The sequence below is a fragment of the Acartia tonsa genome, chromosome 8, assembly GCF_053477335.1.
Source record: "Acartia tonsa isolate MP-2025a chromosome 8, ASM5347733v1, whole genome shotgun sequence".
Taxonomy (NCBI): domain Eukaryota; kingdom Metazoa; phylum Arthropoda; class Copepoda; order Calanoida; family Acartiidae; genus Acartia; species Acartia tonsa.
This window is the reverse complement of record NC_137267.1, coordinates 23,935,948-23,954,304: the sequence shown is the minus strand read 5'-3', so window position 1 is coordinate 23,954,304 and position 18,357 is coordinate 23,935,948. Positions and strand designations below refer to the sequence as shown.

Below are 18,357 nucleotides of genomic sequence, written 5' to 3'. Positions count from 1 at the left end.
TGCCGAAGGCACGGGCTAAAAAATGGCTTTAATCTTATGATAGTACATTTTTATATTCGTAGAAAACTTAATACAATATGAGGCTATACATAATTTTTCAGTATGGGTGAGAACCGGTTCTAATCAACCGGATAAAAACGGTTTCGAAGCGATACTGGAAAAATTAAAAGTTCTCATGATTACTAGGTATCGTCTTTGAAATAAAAGAAGGTACTGGCCAATAAGAAAAAATACGCCAAATTTTCAAAACTTTTGTGGAACATTGTTTTAAAGGATGTTGCTTGTAAGAAAAAAAATTTTGAAAAAAATAACATGGTCTCAAATGATTCCAAATTGCCCAAAAAAATTTGGCGGCGGCGGAAAACGGCGGTTTTCGGCGGGAGCGGCAGGCACCGATATTCTTAAAAGTAACTTTGGCCCTACAGAAGCCTAAATCCGAAATTAGCTCACTAAGGGTTCTCGAGTAAACCCCCCTGCCCTAACCGTTATAGTGCACATCCTATCAAAAAATTAAATTTTAGTTTAAAAATATTTAAAAATGTCCAAAAGTAGTACAAGAATTTATATTAGCTTTCTTAGCTATGGACACAACTTGAATACGACAAAAAATGAAATTCCTTAAATGTGAACTGAATTCAAATTTTGTGAATGAATAAATGCGAGGCAAGGATACAGTATTACAGGGGGGTAAGACAATGAAGTTTAGTATGGCTTCAAACCCGATTAATATATTCAGATTCAGAACCAGTTGTTGGCAATACTGAAAATCATGTAATCGACGATTAATGAAATAAAAATCGAGGCCAACTAAACTGGAATTAACCTTATAATTTTTCATTTTACTACCCGCGGAAACTTCTCTAAAATACGATAGGATAAATAACTATTCCCTTAAAGCTACACAAGAATACACTTTTTATGCGGGCGTTATCCTCTTAGAAATATTTTATTCAATTTTGAAAATTTTCAATTTCTTGCTATCTCTATCTGTCTATAAATCTATATATTAATCTATTTACCAACCTTAGCATTAATTTCTGGATCCAAGCCATATGATGTTTCTTTAGTATTTGTTTGAACCTGTCTGTCCATCTATCTTGCTATCTATCTGTCTATCTATCTATCTATGTACCAACCTGAGCTATAATTTCTGGATCCAAGCCATGTTTCTGTAGGATCTGGTTGAACCTTGTCAGACTGCTCAACAAACGGTCAAGAGCAACCTTAACAAAGAAAAGTTTAGGTTAGGTTAGATTTGATTGGGTACAGATTGGGGTTATGGCCCCATTTGGGTCAGGCCCTATGAAAACCATGGCAGCCACTGAACAAAAAATAGTATTGAATCTGTAATAATAAATTCATGGTATAGATGTATAACCAGACAAATTCCTGGATCCCCCTGTTAAGGACCTTTTTCGTCTGCTAGAAAATTGCTTTCTGCTCCTCTGCAGCGAAAGGATTTGTCAATATTCTCGACACTATTGGTGGATTTTCAAAGACCCAATTGAAAGTCGGCACAAGGTCCTTGAGAAGGGGACATACAGTAATTTAACCCAGGGAGTAAGGGAGGGGACAATGGATCAAATATTAAATTTTTAGGAGTCTCAGACTTTGGGTACTGGCTAAAGGGAATGTGCAAGAATTTAGCAGTTTCTGACTGAGTTTGGGTACTAGAGCAAGAAATGCCGCTACTCGCTGTGTTAGTTTTGTATATAGCAGACGAGTATCAATTTGTAATGATATGGCTGGTTTGAAAAAAAATTTCTCAAAAAAATATCATTTCATAGATATTATTATGTGATATTTATGTAATATACATTCTTAGAACCCTAATGTAACAACCTAAATTCAATTCTTGTGTATAGTAGCAATTAAAATCTAGAAATATGGGTTGAACGAGTTCCAGAGAGATTTTTCTAGTAATTAATTACAGAATGGTTACGTCAGTCTGATATACTGGTAATCTAATTTTCAAATGATTTAATATTTTCTTGGAACTTTTTCTTTAATTTTATGATTTTCTAAATTTCATTAACACACCCTTTACAATTTCCTCTAAATTTTCTGGATTAATCTTGATTGCATGGCCTTTCTTTGAAAACTCTTAAATTGAATTAATTTCCCATTGTCCCCTCCCTTACTCCCTGAATTTACCCCCCCCCCCCCCCTAGTGTTTCACTCTAAAGTAGTAATCTGCTTAATTATGCCTAAATGCACGAAATGAACTAGCAGCTTCTTTGATTGCTATATTACAATTTGTATATCATATTCCAAAAAATCTAAAATTCAGCCCGTACGTTAGGCTATTATAATTGCTAGTTTTTTTTTGTCCAACTTAAATATCATTTTATTCTTGCTAAAAAAAAACATGTGAGTGTTTTTGCATCGTAAAAAAATGCAACGTGAATCAATATATTTTGTTTGAGCAATATTATTTTTCTTGTAAAATCAATCTAATATTAGTCTGAGTATGACAATGTCATTTTAATACTCTTTTAAACTTTATTATTTTGTAGTCATGTTAAAAAAGAATTTGTAAAAATGTACTGCAAAATCTCAAAAAATGAAAGGTGGATCCCAGGACGGAATTAATACCATAAAAAAACCTAGTTTTTACCACTTTTATGGTAAAATTTTACCAGCCTATACGATTTAAAAGGTGGTAAAATTTTACCGTAATCGTGGTAAAAACACTTTTGGTGGTACTCTGTGACGCTTTTTACCAGCGATTTTTACCACAATTATCGGTAAAATTTTACCAGATTTCCGGTAAAATATTACCATTTTAGGACGCAAATTTATACCAGATTTTGACCAATTTTTACCACTTTTTTGGTAAAATTTACCGCAAATTTCTGGTAGATTTTACCGAAAAAGTGGTAAAACTGTTCAACACCTGGTAATATTTTTGCCCTAAACTGGTAAAATTTTACCAGAAATAGGGTAAATATGGTAAAAATTTACCAATAATTGTGGTAAAAACGGGTGGTAAAAATCACGAGAAAGTGGTAAAAAACGACCTTAATTATAGAAAAACCTCGCTTGTACACAAAACGCAAAAATAAAAAAAAAATTGTTTTCATTATTATCTTTATTGATTGAAACACTTAAACATATTTTTTTACATAATGATTTACATAGGTACGATAGCGCGATACTATATAGGTATATATTCACAGAAATTTTCTTAATTAGTCTATAATTCTAGACGTGGTTTAAATGACCAAATATTACATAGTTTTACAGATAATATAACTGCATGTTTAATCGGTTTAAGCTGAGAAATTAACACAAATATACATAGGTTTTAATTGCTGAGATCTGGATTCTAATTGTACTTTATACTAGAACATTTTTATACACAAGAAAAATATATTACGAAGTTACTTTCCATTATTAAATTTTCAAAAATTTGCTATATAGGAATAGCGGTTTCAAATATAATATTATATGAATATTCTCATCGTCAGAACAAAACTGTCAAAACTGTCATATAGATTAATGTACGTACAAATTAAAGGTGGTTAAACATATTTTTGACTCAAGATATCTTGATATATATCACTTTTTTATCACAAATAGTTTATATATGATCTGACTGGAAGGACTATTATACATCAGCTTACTTTTGTCCTTCTTTTCTTTGTTTTTGCCTCTTGTGAAAGAAGACGCGGCAGTCTGGACACATATAGGTGCATTCGATGAGTCTTGTGTTCAATGGCAGCTCGCTTCGGGGACTGCGTCCATGGGCGCAGGTCTTGATTTTCCCCGGTGTTGCACTTCTTTTGCGCCTACTCAGTTTTGATGCTGGCGGGATTGTAGGAGGGGGTGGTTCAAACATCTCCTGCTCATCATCTGACACCCGATACACTGAAATTAAAATATTTTTTAAAATTACTTTTTTTTACAAAAAAATACTTCAATTTTACAATAGTTTTTTTTTCTAGCCTAACCTAACCTAGTGTATTAATAGAAAGAGTAATATTTCTAGTTTTAGCCTAGCCTAGCCTAGCCTAGCCTAGCCTAGCCTAGCCTAGCCTAGCCTATTCTAACCTAACCTAACCTAACCTAACCTAACCTAACCTAACCTAACCTAACCTAACCTAACCTAACCTAACCTAACCTAACCTAACCTAACCTAACCTAACCTAACCTAGTGTAATAATACAATGTATTACGGCATTTTCTTAGTGCCTAGTACAGAAATGTTTCACTATATGCTTTGGGCACAGTCGCTAGTATAAATATTGTACTATACCTGGGCTTTTTGGTCCTGGATTCTTTATGTTCTCATAAATTATATCAAAATCCGGTTTGTCTTCCATCCTGAAATTAAACAATCTATACTACAAAGTAAAACGATTTTTGTTTGTATGTAGCGAAGGATCTTGTTAACCGCTGAACCGATCGGGTTCTTCTCATAGGTACCGGCAAGGGAAGGGAGTGGCAAAAGAAACTTTAAGGATATACTTCATATTAGAGGGTTTAGCGTACAGAAAAATCATTTACAACACAGTCGCCAGGATAAAGTAGTAAAAACAATTTTTAAAAAATCTTACTTTGCTGGTGTTTCCATAACAGTGACTTCCTTAACCTCGTTCTCATCCGAATTTTCTGGAGAGCCAGCTGCAGCTGTTTTGTTCCTGAATTAAACAATATATATATAATAATCTATTTAAATTAAGTAGTTAACTTTTTGGTTCCACATTTACCCCTTCCACCTTACCCAGCTAGAGGCGTACTTGCTAGTACTCGCTTTTAATAAATAAAGGAACACGTTGAATTTGTCTTTACAGAAAAATCATTTACAACACTGTCGCCCGGATAAAGTATGAAAAAATAATATTAAAAGAAATATCTTACTTTGCTTCTCCTTCCATAACAGAGGCTTGTCCGACCTTCTGGTCATCCTTTTGTGCCGCCGGACATTTCTCGGATTGCTCCCTGAATTAAGCAATCATATTATTATTAAATAGTAAACTTTTTATGGTCCACATTTACCACTCCCACCTTACCCCTAGAGGCATACTTGCTATAGTTTTGTAATATATAAAGGTGAATTTGTCTGTACCGAAAAATCATTTACAACACAGTCGCCCGGATAAAGTATGAAAAAAGATTATTAAAAGAAACTAGTGGCTACGCCCCTAGAAACCTCTAGGGGCACTTAAGGTTGGAAGGGGAAAAATCAACATCTTCCCATTTTCAATTTCAGTTTCAGAAGAGTAAAAATATTTTTTGGGGGAGGGGGTGAAGACACCCTGCACAAAAATAGTTTAAAACCTTTCCAGGACCTATAAGAAGCTTCACTTTAAAGGAGAACAATATCGGTTTAGCGGTTATCCTTCGGGACAGACAAAAAACGCTTACTACTTTATATAATAGGATATCTTACTTTGCTTCTCCTTCCATAACAGAGGCTTGTCCGACCTTCTGATCATCATTTTGTGCCGCCGGACATTTCTCGGATTGCTCCCTGAATTAAGCAATCATATTATTATTAAATAGTAAACTTTTTATGGTCCACATTTACCACTCCCACCTTACCCCTAGAGGCATACTTGCTAGTTTTTTAATATATAAAGGTGAATTTGTCTGTACCGAAAAATCATTTACAACACAGTCGCCCGGATAAAGTATGAAAAAAGATTATTAAAAGAAACTAGTGGCTACGCCCCTAGAAACCTCTAGGGGCACTTAAGGTTGGAAGGGGAAAAATCAACATCTTCCCATTTTCAATTTCAGTTTCAGAAGAGTAAAAATATTTTTTGGGGGAGGGGGTGAAGACACCCTGCACAAAAATAGTTTAAAACCTTTCCAGGACCTATAAGAAGCTTCACTTTAAAGGAGAACAATATCGGTTTAGCGGTTATCCTTCGGGACAGACAAAAAACGCTTACTACTTTATATAATAGGATATCTTACTTTGCTTCTCCTTCCATAACAGAGGCTTGTCCGACCTTCTGATCATCATTTTGTGCCGCCGGACATTTCTCGGATTGCTCCCTGAATTAAGCAATCATATTATTATTAAATAGTAAACTTTTTATGGTCCACATTTACCACTCCCACCTTACCCCTAGAGGCATACTTGCTAGTTTTGTAATATATAAAGGTGAATTTGTCTGTACCGAAAAATCATTTACAACACAGTCGCCCGGATAAAGTATGAAAAAAGATTATTAAAAGAAACTAGTGGCTACGCCCCTAGAAACCTCTAGGGGCACTTAAGGTTGGAAGGGGAAAAATCAACATCTTCCCATTTTCAATTTCAGTTTCAGAAGAGTAAAAATATTTTTTGGGGGAGGGGGTGAAGACACCCTGCACAAAAATAGTTTAAAACCTTTCTAGGACCTATAAGAAGCTTCACTTTAAAGGAGAACAATATCGGTTTAGCGGTTATCCTTCGGGACAGACAAAAAACGCTTACTACTTTATATAACAGGATATCTTACTTTGCTTCTCCTTCCATAACAGAGGCTTGTCCGACCTTCTGATCATCATTTTGTGCCGCCGGACATTTCTCGGATTGCTCCCTGAATTAAGCAATCATATTATTATTAAATAGTAAACTTTTTATGGTCCACATTTACCACTCCCACCTTACCCCTAGAGGCATACTTGCTAGTTTTTTAATATATAAAGGTGAATTTGTCTGTACCGAAAAATCATTTACAACACAGTCGCCCGGATAAAGTATGAAAAAAGATTATTAAAAGAAACTAGTGGCTACGCCCCTAGAAACCTCTAGGGGCACTTAAGGTTGGAAGGGGAAAAATCAACATCTTCCCATTTTCAATTTCAGTTTCAGAAGAGTAAAAATAATTTTTGGGGGAGGGGGTGAAGACACCCTGCACAAAAATAGTTTAAAACCTTTCCAGGACCTATAAGAAGCTTCACTTTAAAGGAGAACAATATCGGTTTAGCGGTTATCCTTCGGGACAAACAAAAAACGCTTACTACTTTATATAATAGGATATCTTACTTTGCTTCTCCTTCCATAACAGAGGCTTGTCCGACCTTCTGGTCATCCTTTTGTGCCGCCGGACATCTCTTGGATTGCTCCCTGAATTAAGCAATCATATTATAATTAAATAGTAAACTTTTTTTTTGGTCCACATTTACCCCTCCCACCTTACCCCTAGAGGCATACTTGCTAGTTTTGTAATATATAAAGGTGAATTTGTCTGTACCGAAAAATCATTTACAACACAGTCGCCCGGATTAAATACCAAAAAAAGAAGTGAAAAAAATTTCTTACTTTGTTTGTGTTTCCAAACAAGCGATCTCCTCTTCCAAAGAAGCAATTTTTTGCTTTGCTGCCCTAAGGTCTTGTTTTATTTTCTGCATTGTCTCCCATCCATCGTCGTCCCTGAAAAATAAAAAAAAATAATACTAAAGTAACAGGATGTCCGTGTTTATGTACCGAAGGATCTCGATAACCACTGAACAGATCGGGTTCTTCTCATAGGTACCGGCAAGGGAAGGGAGTGGCAAAAGAAACTTTAAGAGATATACTTCATATTAGAGGGTTTAGCGTAGCTGCTAATTTGAAATATCAGGGGTGTATATCCTATATGGGATCCCCTGTTCAGGTGGTGGGGGGAAAATAACTAAAATATGTGTGGTAGGACCAAAAATTTTAGTTCTTTCAATATTTCTCCATTTCCGTCCCTACTTGGTGAGATAAAAATAGGTGGGAAAAAAATACAAAATTTTGTACCACGGGAACAAAATAAATCTTGTGCGTAATGTACACCCCTGAATGAAACTATAATTATTCGCCATAACAATAATGTTTATCCTACTCTTTTCAATCCGGCTACTACCACCTTCCGAACAGAAAGAGAATGGTAACAAAAATAAATAAACTTACGTAGTGCAATCCAAAGTTAGGTTCAAATCTTCTGTATCAGACGATTTAGGAGGGGTATCAGGCAGGTCAGCCAGCTTAGCAGGCAGCTCAGGCTCAGACACACTCATTTCGTTCTTCTCTTTTTCGCTATCACTGAAATATATAAATATATATTATATATCCCAGGTAATCGGACCTTTGCCCAAAGAAGTAATTACCAAAAAATATGTAATATGTATTTATGTAATTATGTTGTGATGGATTGTCGAATCCGATTCGATGAATGGTTACCAAAATATAGCTAGGGACGGACGGACGGACAGACAGACAGACAGACATCATTCTACTTCGTTTTATACATATTAAAATATTACTCACCCACTTGTGGTTTCCGGCTTCTGTTCTTCGTGCTGTTCGTCTCTCTCTAAGTCGGCTGCTGCTGTGGCTGACATGGACATGTCGGACATTCTATATTAAATTTGAAAAGAAACAAATTATCACTGGTAATTATAAATTTTCATGAATAAATGTCCAAAAAACTGACGTAGGGAATTTTAATATAATAGGGTCCAGCAAGATCACATATTGGTATATCTTATATTGTAAACAAGTATATAGACAAATTTCATTTACAAAAAGTTAATACAAATTTGAAACGTTCTCTTTTTTAATTACAGCACAGAAACATTACGGATTTTACCATGGAAATCTACCACCGTATTAATTAAAACATTCCCTACGATAACTGTCATATATATAATATTTATATACAAAATTAAACAAATATATAAAATTAACAAAAGCTAGTTGTGAATACTTTTTTTCCTTAGTTTAGGGGGTAAACTACAACTGCTATATACTGAATTACAAAAAATGCAACAGATTATACAACAAAAAATTTTCAGTTTAAGCTCTTAACTTTAAGCTCATTAAACTTAATTGGTGGAAAGGGGTAGTTTCACAAAATGCATTTGAACTTAATTTTGTGAATTGCATATTTTTCTTTGTTAAGATGGTAAAAGTACGTGGTAGAAAATTTAACTTTCTTCAAATTTATGCCATATAAATAAAGTTTAAACACATTTAAACAGGTTCAAATATACGGTTCACTAAATTAACTTCAAATGCATTTTGGGAAACTACTCCTTTCTAGATATTATAAAAAAAAGTTGAAGATGAAACTTATGACATAAAAAAAAATTACATATAAATATATATATACGTAAAGTCCTGGAATTATTGGGATTGACTGGGAGCTATCAGGTCTTCGTCTTGTTCTTCGTCTTGTTCTTCGTCTTGTTCTTCGTCTTGTACTTCGTTTTCAGACGAAAGTTCCGACGAATAATACTTGTCTCCATTCTGCCAGGGATGTATATTCTACATGGTTCGGATGTGTAATATTTTTTCCAAGTCTGCACAGGGATGTATATTATATTTCATTAAATATAAATAGATGGAGGTAAGAAAAAAAGGTAATAATTAAGAAAACTGAAAACATTTGTAAATTTTAAAAATTTTTAGCCGTGGACAAACAATATTTCTTGTGCAGAATATACACCCCTTTCCCGAATCAGCTGTAATGTAGCTGCCAAAGATACTGTAATTGTTTATGTTCTGAGAACATTGTTGAGAACTTGCTCTCTGTGGTGGTCTGGAGCTTGATCTTTTCTTCTTCTCTAACTCTTCATCTTCAGGCCTGATTCCCTGTTCCCACAATCTTTGCCTCTTCATGTTGGCCTTTACTCGTTTGTTGGCATCTCTTCTTGTCCGAGTCTCACCACGCTGGCCGAAATCGGGCAAATGTGTATTTGTTCTGTTCAACATTTGCTGCATCCTAATTTGGTTAGGTTGCTCACTGAGTTGACTATTACTACAACCTGGCTCTGCACTGAGTTGACTATAACTACAACCTGGTTCTGGGTTTACGTCTTCATCAGGATTTGATGTGCCTCCGCAACTTTCAGCATATTCCCGGCTTTCATTTTGTGCTCTGCTCGTGCTTGCTCTGCTCTGGTTTCTGTACAACACCGCTTCAATTTGATTCGTTGATGGAAATTTTGTTTGTTTTCTGGGACGTTTAGGAACTTCTTTGGTAGGCTTTGGCTTTTGGGCCACTTTTGCTTTTGGCCTGCGTTCATCTTCTTCTTCTTCACTACTACTACTACTGCCAGTTCCAGTGTCTGGGTCTGATTGATGACCTTGATCTGTATCATCACTTTCTGGTGCTTCTTCTTTGATGTCAGAAATTAAATCACCTTCTTCTTCATCTTTTTTCCACTTTGCTTTTTCTCCTACAAAGAAATAAAAAATGTTAAAGCAAATGTACATAATTGTAGCTTCAATATTATTTCCATACCTATATGAACATTAGTTACTATTAATCAGATTCAAATGAAAACAAGCAATATTTTTTACCCTATATTTATATGCCAATCAAAGATAAAAGGGGGAATTTTGCATTGGCAGTTGCTTTATAGGGGTACAATATGGAACTGTGAAGAAACGGCGTCGCCACCGCCGAGAACCGCCAATAAAAGCCCCAAAAAAGTGTCACTTTCACCCACCCCCCCCCCCCCCATTTATTACATTAAGACCTGTAACTTACCGTCAATGTTGATGAGTTCTAAAATTTCCATTTGGTTGTATATAGAAACATTTGAGCCTACTGCAACAACCTCATAATGACCCGTGTGGTTTTCAATTATAATGGCAAGTTTGGGTAATATTATTCCACATGGATGTATCCGAATTTCCTTACTTGCATTGCCGTCATTCTTGCCCTCAATGTCCTCAACCTCCAAAATTTCGTCACTCTCGTTTCCGTCATCTTCGTTATCCACCTCGAATGATGGTTCATTTGAGTCCAGCTGTAAACTTCTCTTGGTTTTTGCTTCGGCTTCCAATGCGGTTTGCCTTCGCTCCCGGTTCTTCTTTGGAATGATCGGCACATCATCTAAATAATTATTATAGTCATTATTTCAAATAGTATAAATGTTACCCCCCCCCCCCCCCCCCCCCTCCAAGGAAATAGCTTAAAATCACCGCAGGACCAATACACAGAAGAGTAGAATCCGATCTCCAGGATACAATTAATACCATAAAAAACCTAGTTTTTACCACTTTTATGGTAAAATTTTACCAGCCTATACGATTTAAAAGGTGGTAAAATTTTACCGTAACCTCGATCGATTCAGTGGTTACTGAGATCTTAAGCTTCTGACGGCCGGACAGACATTAAGCTACTTAGTATTATAGATAGCGGCTGCGCCCATACAAATTTTAGCCTAAAACCCTGTCAGGGCCTGTACGAAGTTTCCCTTAAAACAAAATTAATCCACAGGGTTTTTATCTAAGACTACTTCTCAACTAAAATATTAATAAACTTAAATTTAGGTGATACAGTTCCTACGTTTTTCAAACTATAAATAACAATACCTTCGGCATCCTCATCATTCTCATCACTGCTGCTTTCCTCCACGACACTTGTTGCCTTTCCAGTCACCTGTCTCTCGTTACTGTTGCCTGTAAATAATTAATTTATACATTAATTTTATACGTTTCCAAACAAAAAGCAAGTACTGAAAACATTTTTTCCACCCCCCCACCCCCCCTACTTGGTTGAAAAAAAAATTTTAAAAGGAAATGTGTTGTAGGAGGGATAGAATAAATAAATCATAGAGTTCTTTAAATATTTTTCAATTTTCCCCCTACTTGGTGAAAAAAAACTAGGGGGGGGGGGAAGAAAAATTTAAAAAAAATTAGTAGCAGAGGAAAAAAAATCTTGTGCAGTATATACACAATACAAGGAAAGATAAAACTTATAAATAATAATTAATGTTCAACAAATATGTACCTGTGATTGAATTATTTCGTCCATAAAATTCTTTCTGTCTTTGCAGTGGTGGAAAGTTTGGTGGTGGTTCATCATCTTGCATTGGCACTGTATCATCAAGATTTCCCACATTTTGGCCCTCATCGTCTGTTTCAGAAATAATTATCTTCTTCGACTTTTTCGAGCCCTTTCCATGCTTCTTCCTTTTGGAGCTTGTGATGTTTTCAAATACATTTACTTTGGGTTTATTATTGGACTGGCTGTTGACAATTGGATCTTCATATAACCTACGTGGCTTTACTGGTTGCTTTACTGGTTCTGGAGTTACTGCTGGATTCTCCGCGGGTGGTATGCGTAACTCATTCCCAATCTGATCATCATTTGAATTCATTTCAACGTCGTCGCCTCCGTCATCAATTACAAGCTCCTCACCATTGTTGCTTTCTTCATCAGCAATGTTTTCCATACCATTTTCTTCAACAGCATTGCCTTCAGCATCATTGTCTTCAACAGCATTGCCTCCACCATCATTGTCTTCACCATCAGTGGATTCATCAGCAGTGGAATCATCAGCAGTGGAATCATCAGCAGTGGAATCATCAGCAGTGGATTCATCAGCAGTGGTGTTCATTCTTCCGATCTTTCTATTTCTGGAAATTTTTGTTGCTTTCTCACTGGCATTGTGAATCTTTGTCTGTTCTTCACTCATTTCTGGTTTCAAATTGTTTGTGGCGTACGAATAATACATTACAGCTCTTTGTATAACCTTCTTATCACTATGGACTGTCTTGAAAAATTGCTTGGATTTCTTTGCATTCCCAATGTCTGCATAATTTTTGATCTGAAATGTAGTACTCGACCTGTCATTGTTTCTTTTCAAGTAAATCTGGTTCTTTCCTTGAACTTCGTGGGGTAAGCAACCCATTGAGTGGGCACCTAACATGTAGTAAAATTTCTTGTCTTCGGCTGTAACACCTGGTGTTGAAGTTGTGATTGTCTTCGGTTTAATACGCCGCTTAATTCTTTGTATCTCTGCAGGGGCCAGATACAATTCACACATCTGTAAGGCTGATCGTTTCTGTGGCTTTTCCTTCTTGTCTTTCTTGTCTTTCTTGTCTTTCTTGTCTTTCTTGCCTTTCTTATTGCTTGTCTCCTTGCTTGGCTTGATTTCAAAAACCTGTTCATACTTGTAGAGGGGGGTTGACAATGCGCGTTCTTGTTTTCGCGTTACCAGCCCTCGAAATAACCTCCAGCAGACAGGATCCTCATTAGCAATCATATAATCTTCGGCCCTCTTCATATTTTCACAAAAACCAGTCGCGTCCTTTTTAAAAGTGTGTTCGAAATTGCGCTTGAACCTAGATAAAAAAAGGGTTTATATCAAAACAGTCTCAATATATAACATATAACATATATCAAGAAAAGATGAACTAAAAGTCTTGCCACATAAAAAAATACATGGTACAAAATTGAAATTCTTTGAAACATATGCCATAGAAATGTAGTTTAACAATTTAACAAGAATACAATATGCAGTTAACATTTCGTGAAACTACTTTTTTAACTAAAGAACATTGAAATGCATTTTGTGAAACTACCACTTTCACATTTAATAGACGCGGAATAGATGCGATAAATAATTGAATTACCTACAAGCTTGTATGTGGTTCCTCACTAGAAAAAGGTCGCTTGAAGACACATAGGTTCCTGTTCTCCACAAATTTGGTGGGATAGCTTCATGTAGGTACGTCTCGTTAAGCACTAACTTACAATGATCCAAGAAACGTTCCACTGAAATAATAATGAAATTTTCAATTAACTATGCATAGGTACATGTTTATTATTGTACCAGGGGTGTATATTCTGCACAAGATTTATTTTCACAAATAAAATATATATATAAAAAGATTATTGTACATGGTCACCTGCTAGCAAGAATAGGAATGCCCCTTTTATTCGGTTTATTTCCCTTGCCCCCACCTCCCTTCTCCCTGTTTTAAACGTTTTCTCATCATGTCAAATTTACAAAATAATATTTACTTACCAGTTTCGTCATCAATAAGTTCCGGAGCAGTCCAAAAGGCAGCGGTGATGCGGGCGTCAAAGGTGAACTGCTCGAACACGACATATAGGAAGGTTATGATGTCTCGGCATACTTTCAGTAAGGTTTGCCAGCCTTTATCCACTTTCAGTGAGTCTTCGAAATTTTGGATGAAAAAGACAATTTCTTCTCTTCGCATATAACCATCTTTTTCCAAGGGGTCATGGTTCTTTATTCTTTCTTTGTAAAATTCTGGTGAGAAAATCTGGTCCACGACAACATCCTGATTCTCACTAGGCCCTTTATTCGCCTCCTCCTCATCAAGCTCATCCACATTGGTCAGTCACCAAGGTTTCCACAATTTTGCCGGTTTTCTTCATTTCTGTTGTCAGGGTTACAGTATTTTCAGCCATATCTCTTGATACACTGTCTTGCAGGTCTTTGATTTCATTCTTCACTAATTCATGGTTTGTGGACGTTTTGTTTACCAAGTTTCTGATGGACGCATTAATGGGCTCTATTTGATTTTTCATTTGTGAGGTCAAGAAAGTACGTAGCTGCTGAAATTGGTTCTGAATTTGGTTCATAACGGCCCCGGTGAACAAATCCTTAAAATTAAACATATTAAACCACATATTTTCAAGTCTTGGTATTTTAAAAACTACGTGGTAGAAAAGAAGACTATCCACAAACAAGAGCAAGTGATCCTAAGCATCTTCCATCATTTTTGGACTTTGACAAACAAAAAAACTTGGTAAAATTTGACCAACTTTTTGGTAAAAATTGACAAGGTAAATTTTTAGGCTAAGTCCAGATTTTTCCAAACAAACATCCTTCTACTTAATGATAAAAATCGCAAATAAAATATAATGAGGAAATATTCAGACCTAATACTTTCCAAACAAACATCCTTTTACTCAGCACTACTCCAGATTTTTGGACTTTGACCAAAAAATCAACTTGGTAAAATTTGACCAACTTGTTTGTAAAAATTTACAAGGTAAATTTTTATTGGTCAATGTTTACCAAAAATTTAGTCAAATCTTACAAGTTATTTTTTCCAGGCTAAGTCGATATATATCCTAAATAATTGTAATTTGTATCCTCTGGATGACAAAATGAAATAAAAATAATACCTCGCTTTCTTCCATCTCACCAGAAGGGCCAGATGATCCCTGGGGTCGTGATGACTGGGACTGGGATCGTGATGATGTTGCAGGAGGAACTACAACTCTCGCGGTCCGTTGACTCGCGGAGTGGTGCCGTGCCCGTGGAGATGGAGGTGGGGTAATATTTATTGGCCTTATTGGAGATGTTGTGGTTCTAGTTGTGTTCTAAAAATAATATAGATAATTATTGTAAAGCATTACTTACCGAGGATTATAGTTTTAAACAACACCGGCATTATCCTAATTTTTTTCTTCTATTTTTTAAAACTTTACCCTCCCCCCCCCCTCTCCCGACAAAATGACTGTGTTAGGTTAGGCTAGGTTAAGTTATATGGTTAGAGGGACCCAATTTGTTCAACGGTTAACGAGATTTGTTGGTACCAACCCACAAACAGACATCATGTTAGTAAGTTTAGTTTAACAACAAAACACCAACAAACCAAAAACCGATAACAATAAAACTTAAAATTCTACCTTTGCTGTTGTACCTTTGCCACCTCCAGTAGATTTGTTGGTTCCAGGTTTGGCACTTGCAGCTTTGGCAATTCCACCTCTGACACTTCCATTAGGTTTGCCACCTCCAGTAGGCTTGTTGTTCTAAAGCAAGAAATAATTGTTGTATTTACAATGCATAATAAGATATTAGATAGCAGTGGCTACGCCCCTAGAATTTTAATTACTAATATCAAATGTTAAACACACTGTGGAAAATTAATAAATAATTATACTTGGTCAATAATCTTTTGTGGTCTGTTAAGCATGAACCGATAAGGTTTTCCTTTCGATCCGGTAACATGCGAATTTATAAGTTTTAAGAGCGAAGGGTAGCAGCAATTTGTACAATAGTAAATTAGGCCTTAAATATAATTTTTACCTTTACAGAACTAGCACTCTTTCCAGTCCTCGTCATTTTGGGATCTAGCTTGGTCAATTGCCAGTCAGAATTACGCTGTTGTATCCAGGTCGTTGGCATGGGCAATTTGCATAGTTTTAAATCTGAAATGTGTAGACAGAAATTAAAATTTTATGTAAAATTAAATTAAATTGCAAACATGTACTCTTTCAAATTACAGACTAGACTTATAACACTTTAACTTCATACCCATCGATGGCCAAAAAGGTAGGGTTTTGCTAAATTAAGTTGACATGCCTTTTTTAAAATTAGCTATAAAAAATAATTTTAATGAAAAAAATATTTTAAAGTACATTTCACATAAATTCCAAATAAAGAGGGAAGGGCCTTCAGTTGAATTTTACAACATTTTACATACATATTATAACAAAAGGGGGGGGGGGGGAAGTGACACTTTTTGAAACCAAAACTAAAAGTCAAAGGAACTGAACTAAAGAAACAGTTACAGATCTGTCATTTTGCATGGCAGTTGTTTTATAAGGGTACAATATGGAACTTTTAGTTTTGGTTTCAAAAAGTGTCATTTCCCCCCCCTTCCTTTCTCTGCTTTCAATGTACAAAATTAAATTCCGATAGGAATTACGATGGAGACATCTTGATGCAACAGGTGTACGGAGATATGTGCTACTCTGTACTTCAGTAGGTTGGAGGCTAGTTGTGTTGGAGGATGGCTATAGTCTTCGGGATCGTCAGTCTTGCCTACTCCTAATACCAGGGGTGTATATTTTCAGTGTTTAAAACCATAAAACTTAATTCATATTTCCTAGACCCCCCCTTTACCACACTCTCCTCCTGGCATGATAAGAGAATTACAAATAAATTGTGGTAGGTTAAAAAGGAATTAGATGAAATGTATAGTTCATGAAATATTTCTATACAACAATTAATCATGTGCAAAATATACACCCCTACCTATTATTCTGGAATCTTCAGGAAAGGTGTATGCCGGAAAAAATGTCCTCACTTTGTGGACCAACCATACTGTTTTATCACGACGGCAGTCTGGGACAAAGTAGAGGTCTTGGCAGTCTGTATAGAATTGATTACTTTCGAACTTTCGTTTGTTGGCATTCCTTTTTCCCCTGACAGCCAGCTTTTCATTTATGTACGGTTTCACTGTGTGAAATATCAACAATCTAAATATGTCATTTATGTCATTAATGGCTGTTAAACGGAAAGGTATGTTGCTGGTGAAATCGTTATAGCTTAAGTGTTTGATCAGCAATACACGGAAAGAAAGTTATGTTACATTTTTAAAAATTACATTAAAATTTGTAAAGAGTGGGGGGGGGGGGGGGGGAGAAGTGACACTTCTTGAAACCAAAACTAAAAGTCAAAGGAACTCAACTAAAAAAAAATAGTATTACCTGTTTGAAACCTCTTTAAGGCCAAAATTATATCCTCGGATGTAAGTTGATATCACATGATTGGCACTTTCGAAAGCATAACAACTGAACGCCATGGATGGTCCAAATCGGCGGACATGTTCCGGCATATGGTAAAGCATGTGAGTATTGTAACTCAAGCACGATTCGCCGTACATCTCCGCCAATTTTGAGTTCAGGACCATTATCATGGTCTTGAGCTCAGCCACACGTTCAGTTGTTATATGCTCTTCGAGACTGCGCAATATGTGGAATAAAAACTTGCATATCAGACGTTGTTCATCTTTAAGATTTGCCAACTGGAAAAAAAAAACATTGTAATAATTTAAGGTAAAACTAGCTCTTTCGCCCCTAGCCTCTAGGGGCTTCGCCCTATATACTTATTGGAAGTCCACCCTCCTCAATAGAAATATATATATAATATAGCACACGTGCGCAAATTTAAAAAGAATGTTATTGCTATACAATATAATGAAACTGAAATAAGCTTTAAATTCTAAAAAGATTATAATATGGTAAAAACCTACCTCTGCATAAAATATCATATGGTAAAAGCCCAGTACTTTGAATTCAGAACTTTTCAAATTGAGGGCTAGCTTCTTCTCTGTCAGGCGCATGATGGACGTACGGGGAACGCGATCAAAATCGCCAACAAGCTTCAATTGACTGTTGATTTCATCTATAATTGGAGTTACTGCAGTTCATGGTAAAATATGGGTGATAAGGAGAAAATTTTCAAAATTTAAGTTCTTTAAACTTTTCAAACTAACACTCTTTTAAGCGGCATAACAAGGCGTACAAATAATGTGTAATAGACATAAATCTAAAAATGCAGAATTTTATCGCAGTGCCGAGAAATGCGCGAAGAAAACACCTATTTTACGCGTCATTTCTTTAGTCAAATGCAGTACATCCCTGTAATTCTCTCCATTTGAACTAAGTCTTCTTCTTCCAATTCTGGATAACTATTACGTCCTTTCTTCAGGTACGTCATCACTTTCTTTACATAGCCCAGGTGCAACGCGTGCATCGGATCACTGGGGGTATCTTGTATTAAATCCAAGCTCGGGTCAAGCTCAGAAAAACTGGTTTTCATGTTCTGATTATTTTCCTCTAACTTGCGGAATTTCTCGTCAGACCTCGGCGTACCCATATTTTGACT

General features: G+C 35.8%; 5 protein-coding genes across 7 annotated transcripts in view; all 5 read right to left on the bottom strand.

The window, feature by feature from the left end:
- Window positions 1–18,357, bottom strand: part of didum (dilute class unconventional myosin) — a 179,350-nt gene that overhangs the window by 16,012 nt on the left and 144,981 nt on the right. For both annotated transcript variants that reach the window (XM_080169607.1, XM_080169606.1), the window contains exon 54: window positions 1,137–1,223. In XM_080169607.1, the coding sequence (XP_080025733.1) occupies window positions 1,137–1,223 (87 nt within the window). The remainder of the gene's footprint in view (window positions 1–1,136; window positions 1,224–18,357) is intronic.
- On the bottom strand, window positions 3,074–4,707 carry LOC145326298 (uncharacterized). The gene is made up of 3 exons (XM_080169572.1): window positions 4,560–4,707; window positions 4,259–4,326; window positions 3,074–3,870 (listed from the first exon to the last, which is right to left on the bottom strand). Exons 1-3 carry the CDS (start codon window positions 4,574–4,576, stop codon window positions 3,623–3,625), a joined length of 333 nt encoding a protein of 110 aa, XP_080025698.1. The 5' UTR covers window positions 4,577–4,707; the 3' UTR covers window positions 3,074–3,622.
- LOC145326297 (uncharacterized) lies at window positions 6,099–8,339 on the bottom strand. Its single transcript, XM_080169571.1, has 4 exons — window positions 8,234–8,339; window positions 7,877–8,008; window positions 7,262–7,372; window positions 6,099–7,066 (listed from the first exon to the last, which is right to left on the bottom strand). The coding sequence occupies exons 1-4, from the start codon at window positions 8,320–8,322 to the stop codon at window positions 6,982–6,984; spliced, it is 417 nt and encodes a 138-aa protein (XP_080025697.1). The 5' UTR covers window positions 8,323–8,339; the 3' UTR covers window positions 6,099–6,981.
- LOC145326296 (uncharacterized) lies at window positions 9,335–14,058 on the bottom strand. 2 transcript variants are annotated; one of them, XM_080169568.1, is made up of 5 exons: window positions 13,732–14,058; window positions 11,709–13,478; window positions 11,291–11,377; window positions 10,461–10,808; window positions 9,335–10,146 (listed from the first exon to the last, which is right to left on the bottom strand). In XM_080169568.1, exons 2-5 carry the CDS (start codon window positions 12,985–12,987, stop codon window positions 9,335–9,337), a joined length of 2,526 nt encoding a protein of 841 aa, XP_080025694.1. In that variant the 5' UTR covers window positions 12,988–13,478; window positions 13,732–14,058. The 2 variants fall into 2 exon arrangements, with proteins under 2 accessions (XP_080025694.1, XP_080025695.1); XM_080169569.1 differs by having other exon boundaries at window positions 10,614–10,808; window positions 11,709–14,058.
- Window positions 16,358–17,746, bottom strand: LOC145325461 (uncharacterized). Its single transcript, XM_080168446.1, has 3 exons — window positions 17,178–17,746; window positions 16,723–16,946; window positions 16,358–16,515 (listed from the first exon to the last, which is right to left on the bottom strand). The coding sequence occupies exons 1-3, from the start codon at window positions 17,384–17,386 to the stop codon at window positions 16,373–16,375; spliced, it is 576 nt and encodes a 191-aa protein (XP_080024572.1). The 5' UTR covers window positions 17,387–17,746; the 3' UTR covers window positions 16,358–16,372.

Bases quoted from the DNA above. Each gene is read 5' to 3' on its own strand.
- LOC145326298 (XM_080169572.1), bottom strand. The intron at 3,871-4,258 runs GTATAGTACAAT...TTTTAATTTCAG, and splicing joins TCCAGGACCAAAAAGCCCAG to TGTATCGGGTGTCAGATGAT.
- LOC145326296 (XM_080169568.1), bottom strand. From the start codon at position 12,987: ATGAAGAGGGCCGAAGATTATATGATTGCTAATGAGGATCCTGTCTGC. The intron at 11,378-11,708 runs GTACATATTTGT...AATTATTTACAG, and splicing joins ACGAAATAATTCAATCACAG to GCAACAGTAACGAGAGACAG. The intron at 10,809-11,290 runs GTATTGTTATTT...ATAATTATTTAG, and splicing joins GAATGATGAGGATGCCGAAG to ATGATGTGCCGATCATTCCA.
- LOC145326297 (XM_080169571.1), bottom strand. From the start codon at position 8,322: ATGTCCGACATGTCCATGTCAGCCACAGCAGCAGCCGACTTAGAGAGA. The intron at 8,009-8,233 runs GTGAGTAATATT...TATATATTTCAG, and splicing joins AAGCCGGAAACCACAAGTGG to TGATAGCGAAAAAGAGAAGA. The intron at 7,373-7,876 runs GTAAGTTTATTT...TTTATTTTTCAG, and splicing joins CTAACTTTGGATTGCACTAC to GGACGACGATGGATGGGAGA.
- LOC145325461 (XM_080168446.1), bottom strand. From the start codon at position 17,386: ATGATAATGGTCCTGAACTCAAAATTGGCGGAGATGTACGGCGAATCG. The intron at 16,947-17,177 runs GTAATACTATTT...TGACATATTTAG, and splicing joins CTTAAAGAGGTTTCAAACAG to ATTGTTGATATTTCACACAG. The intron at 16,516-16,722 runs GTAGGGGTGTAT...CCCTGGTATTAG, and splicing joins TGAAGATTCCAGAATAATAG to GAGTAGGCAAGACTGACGAT.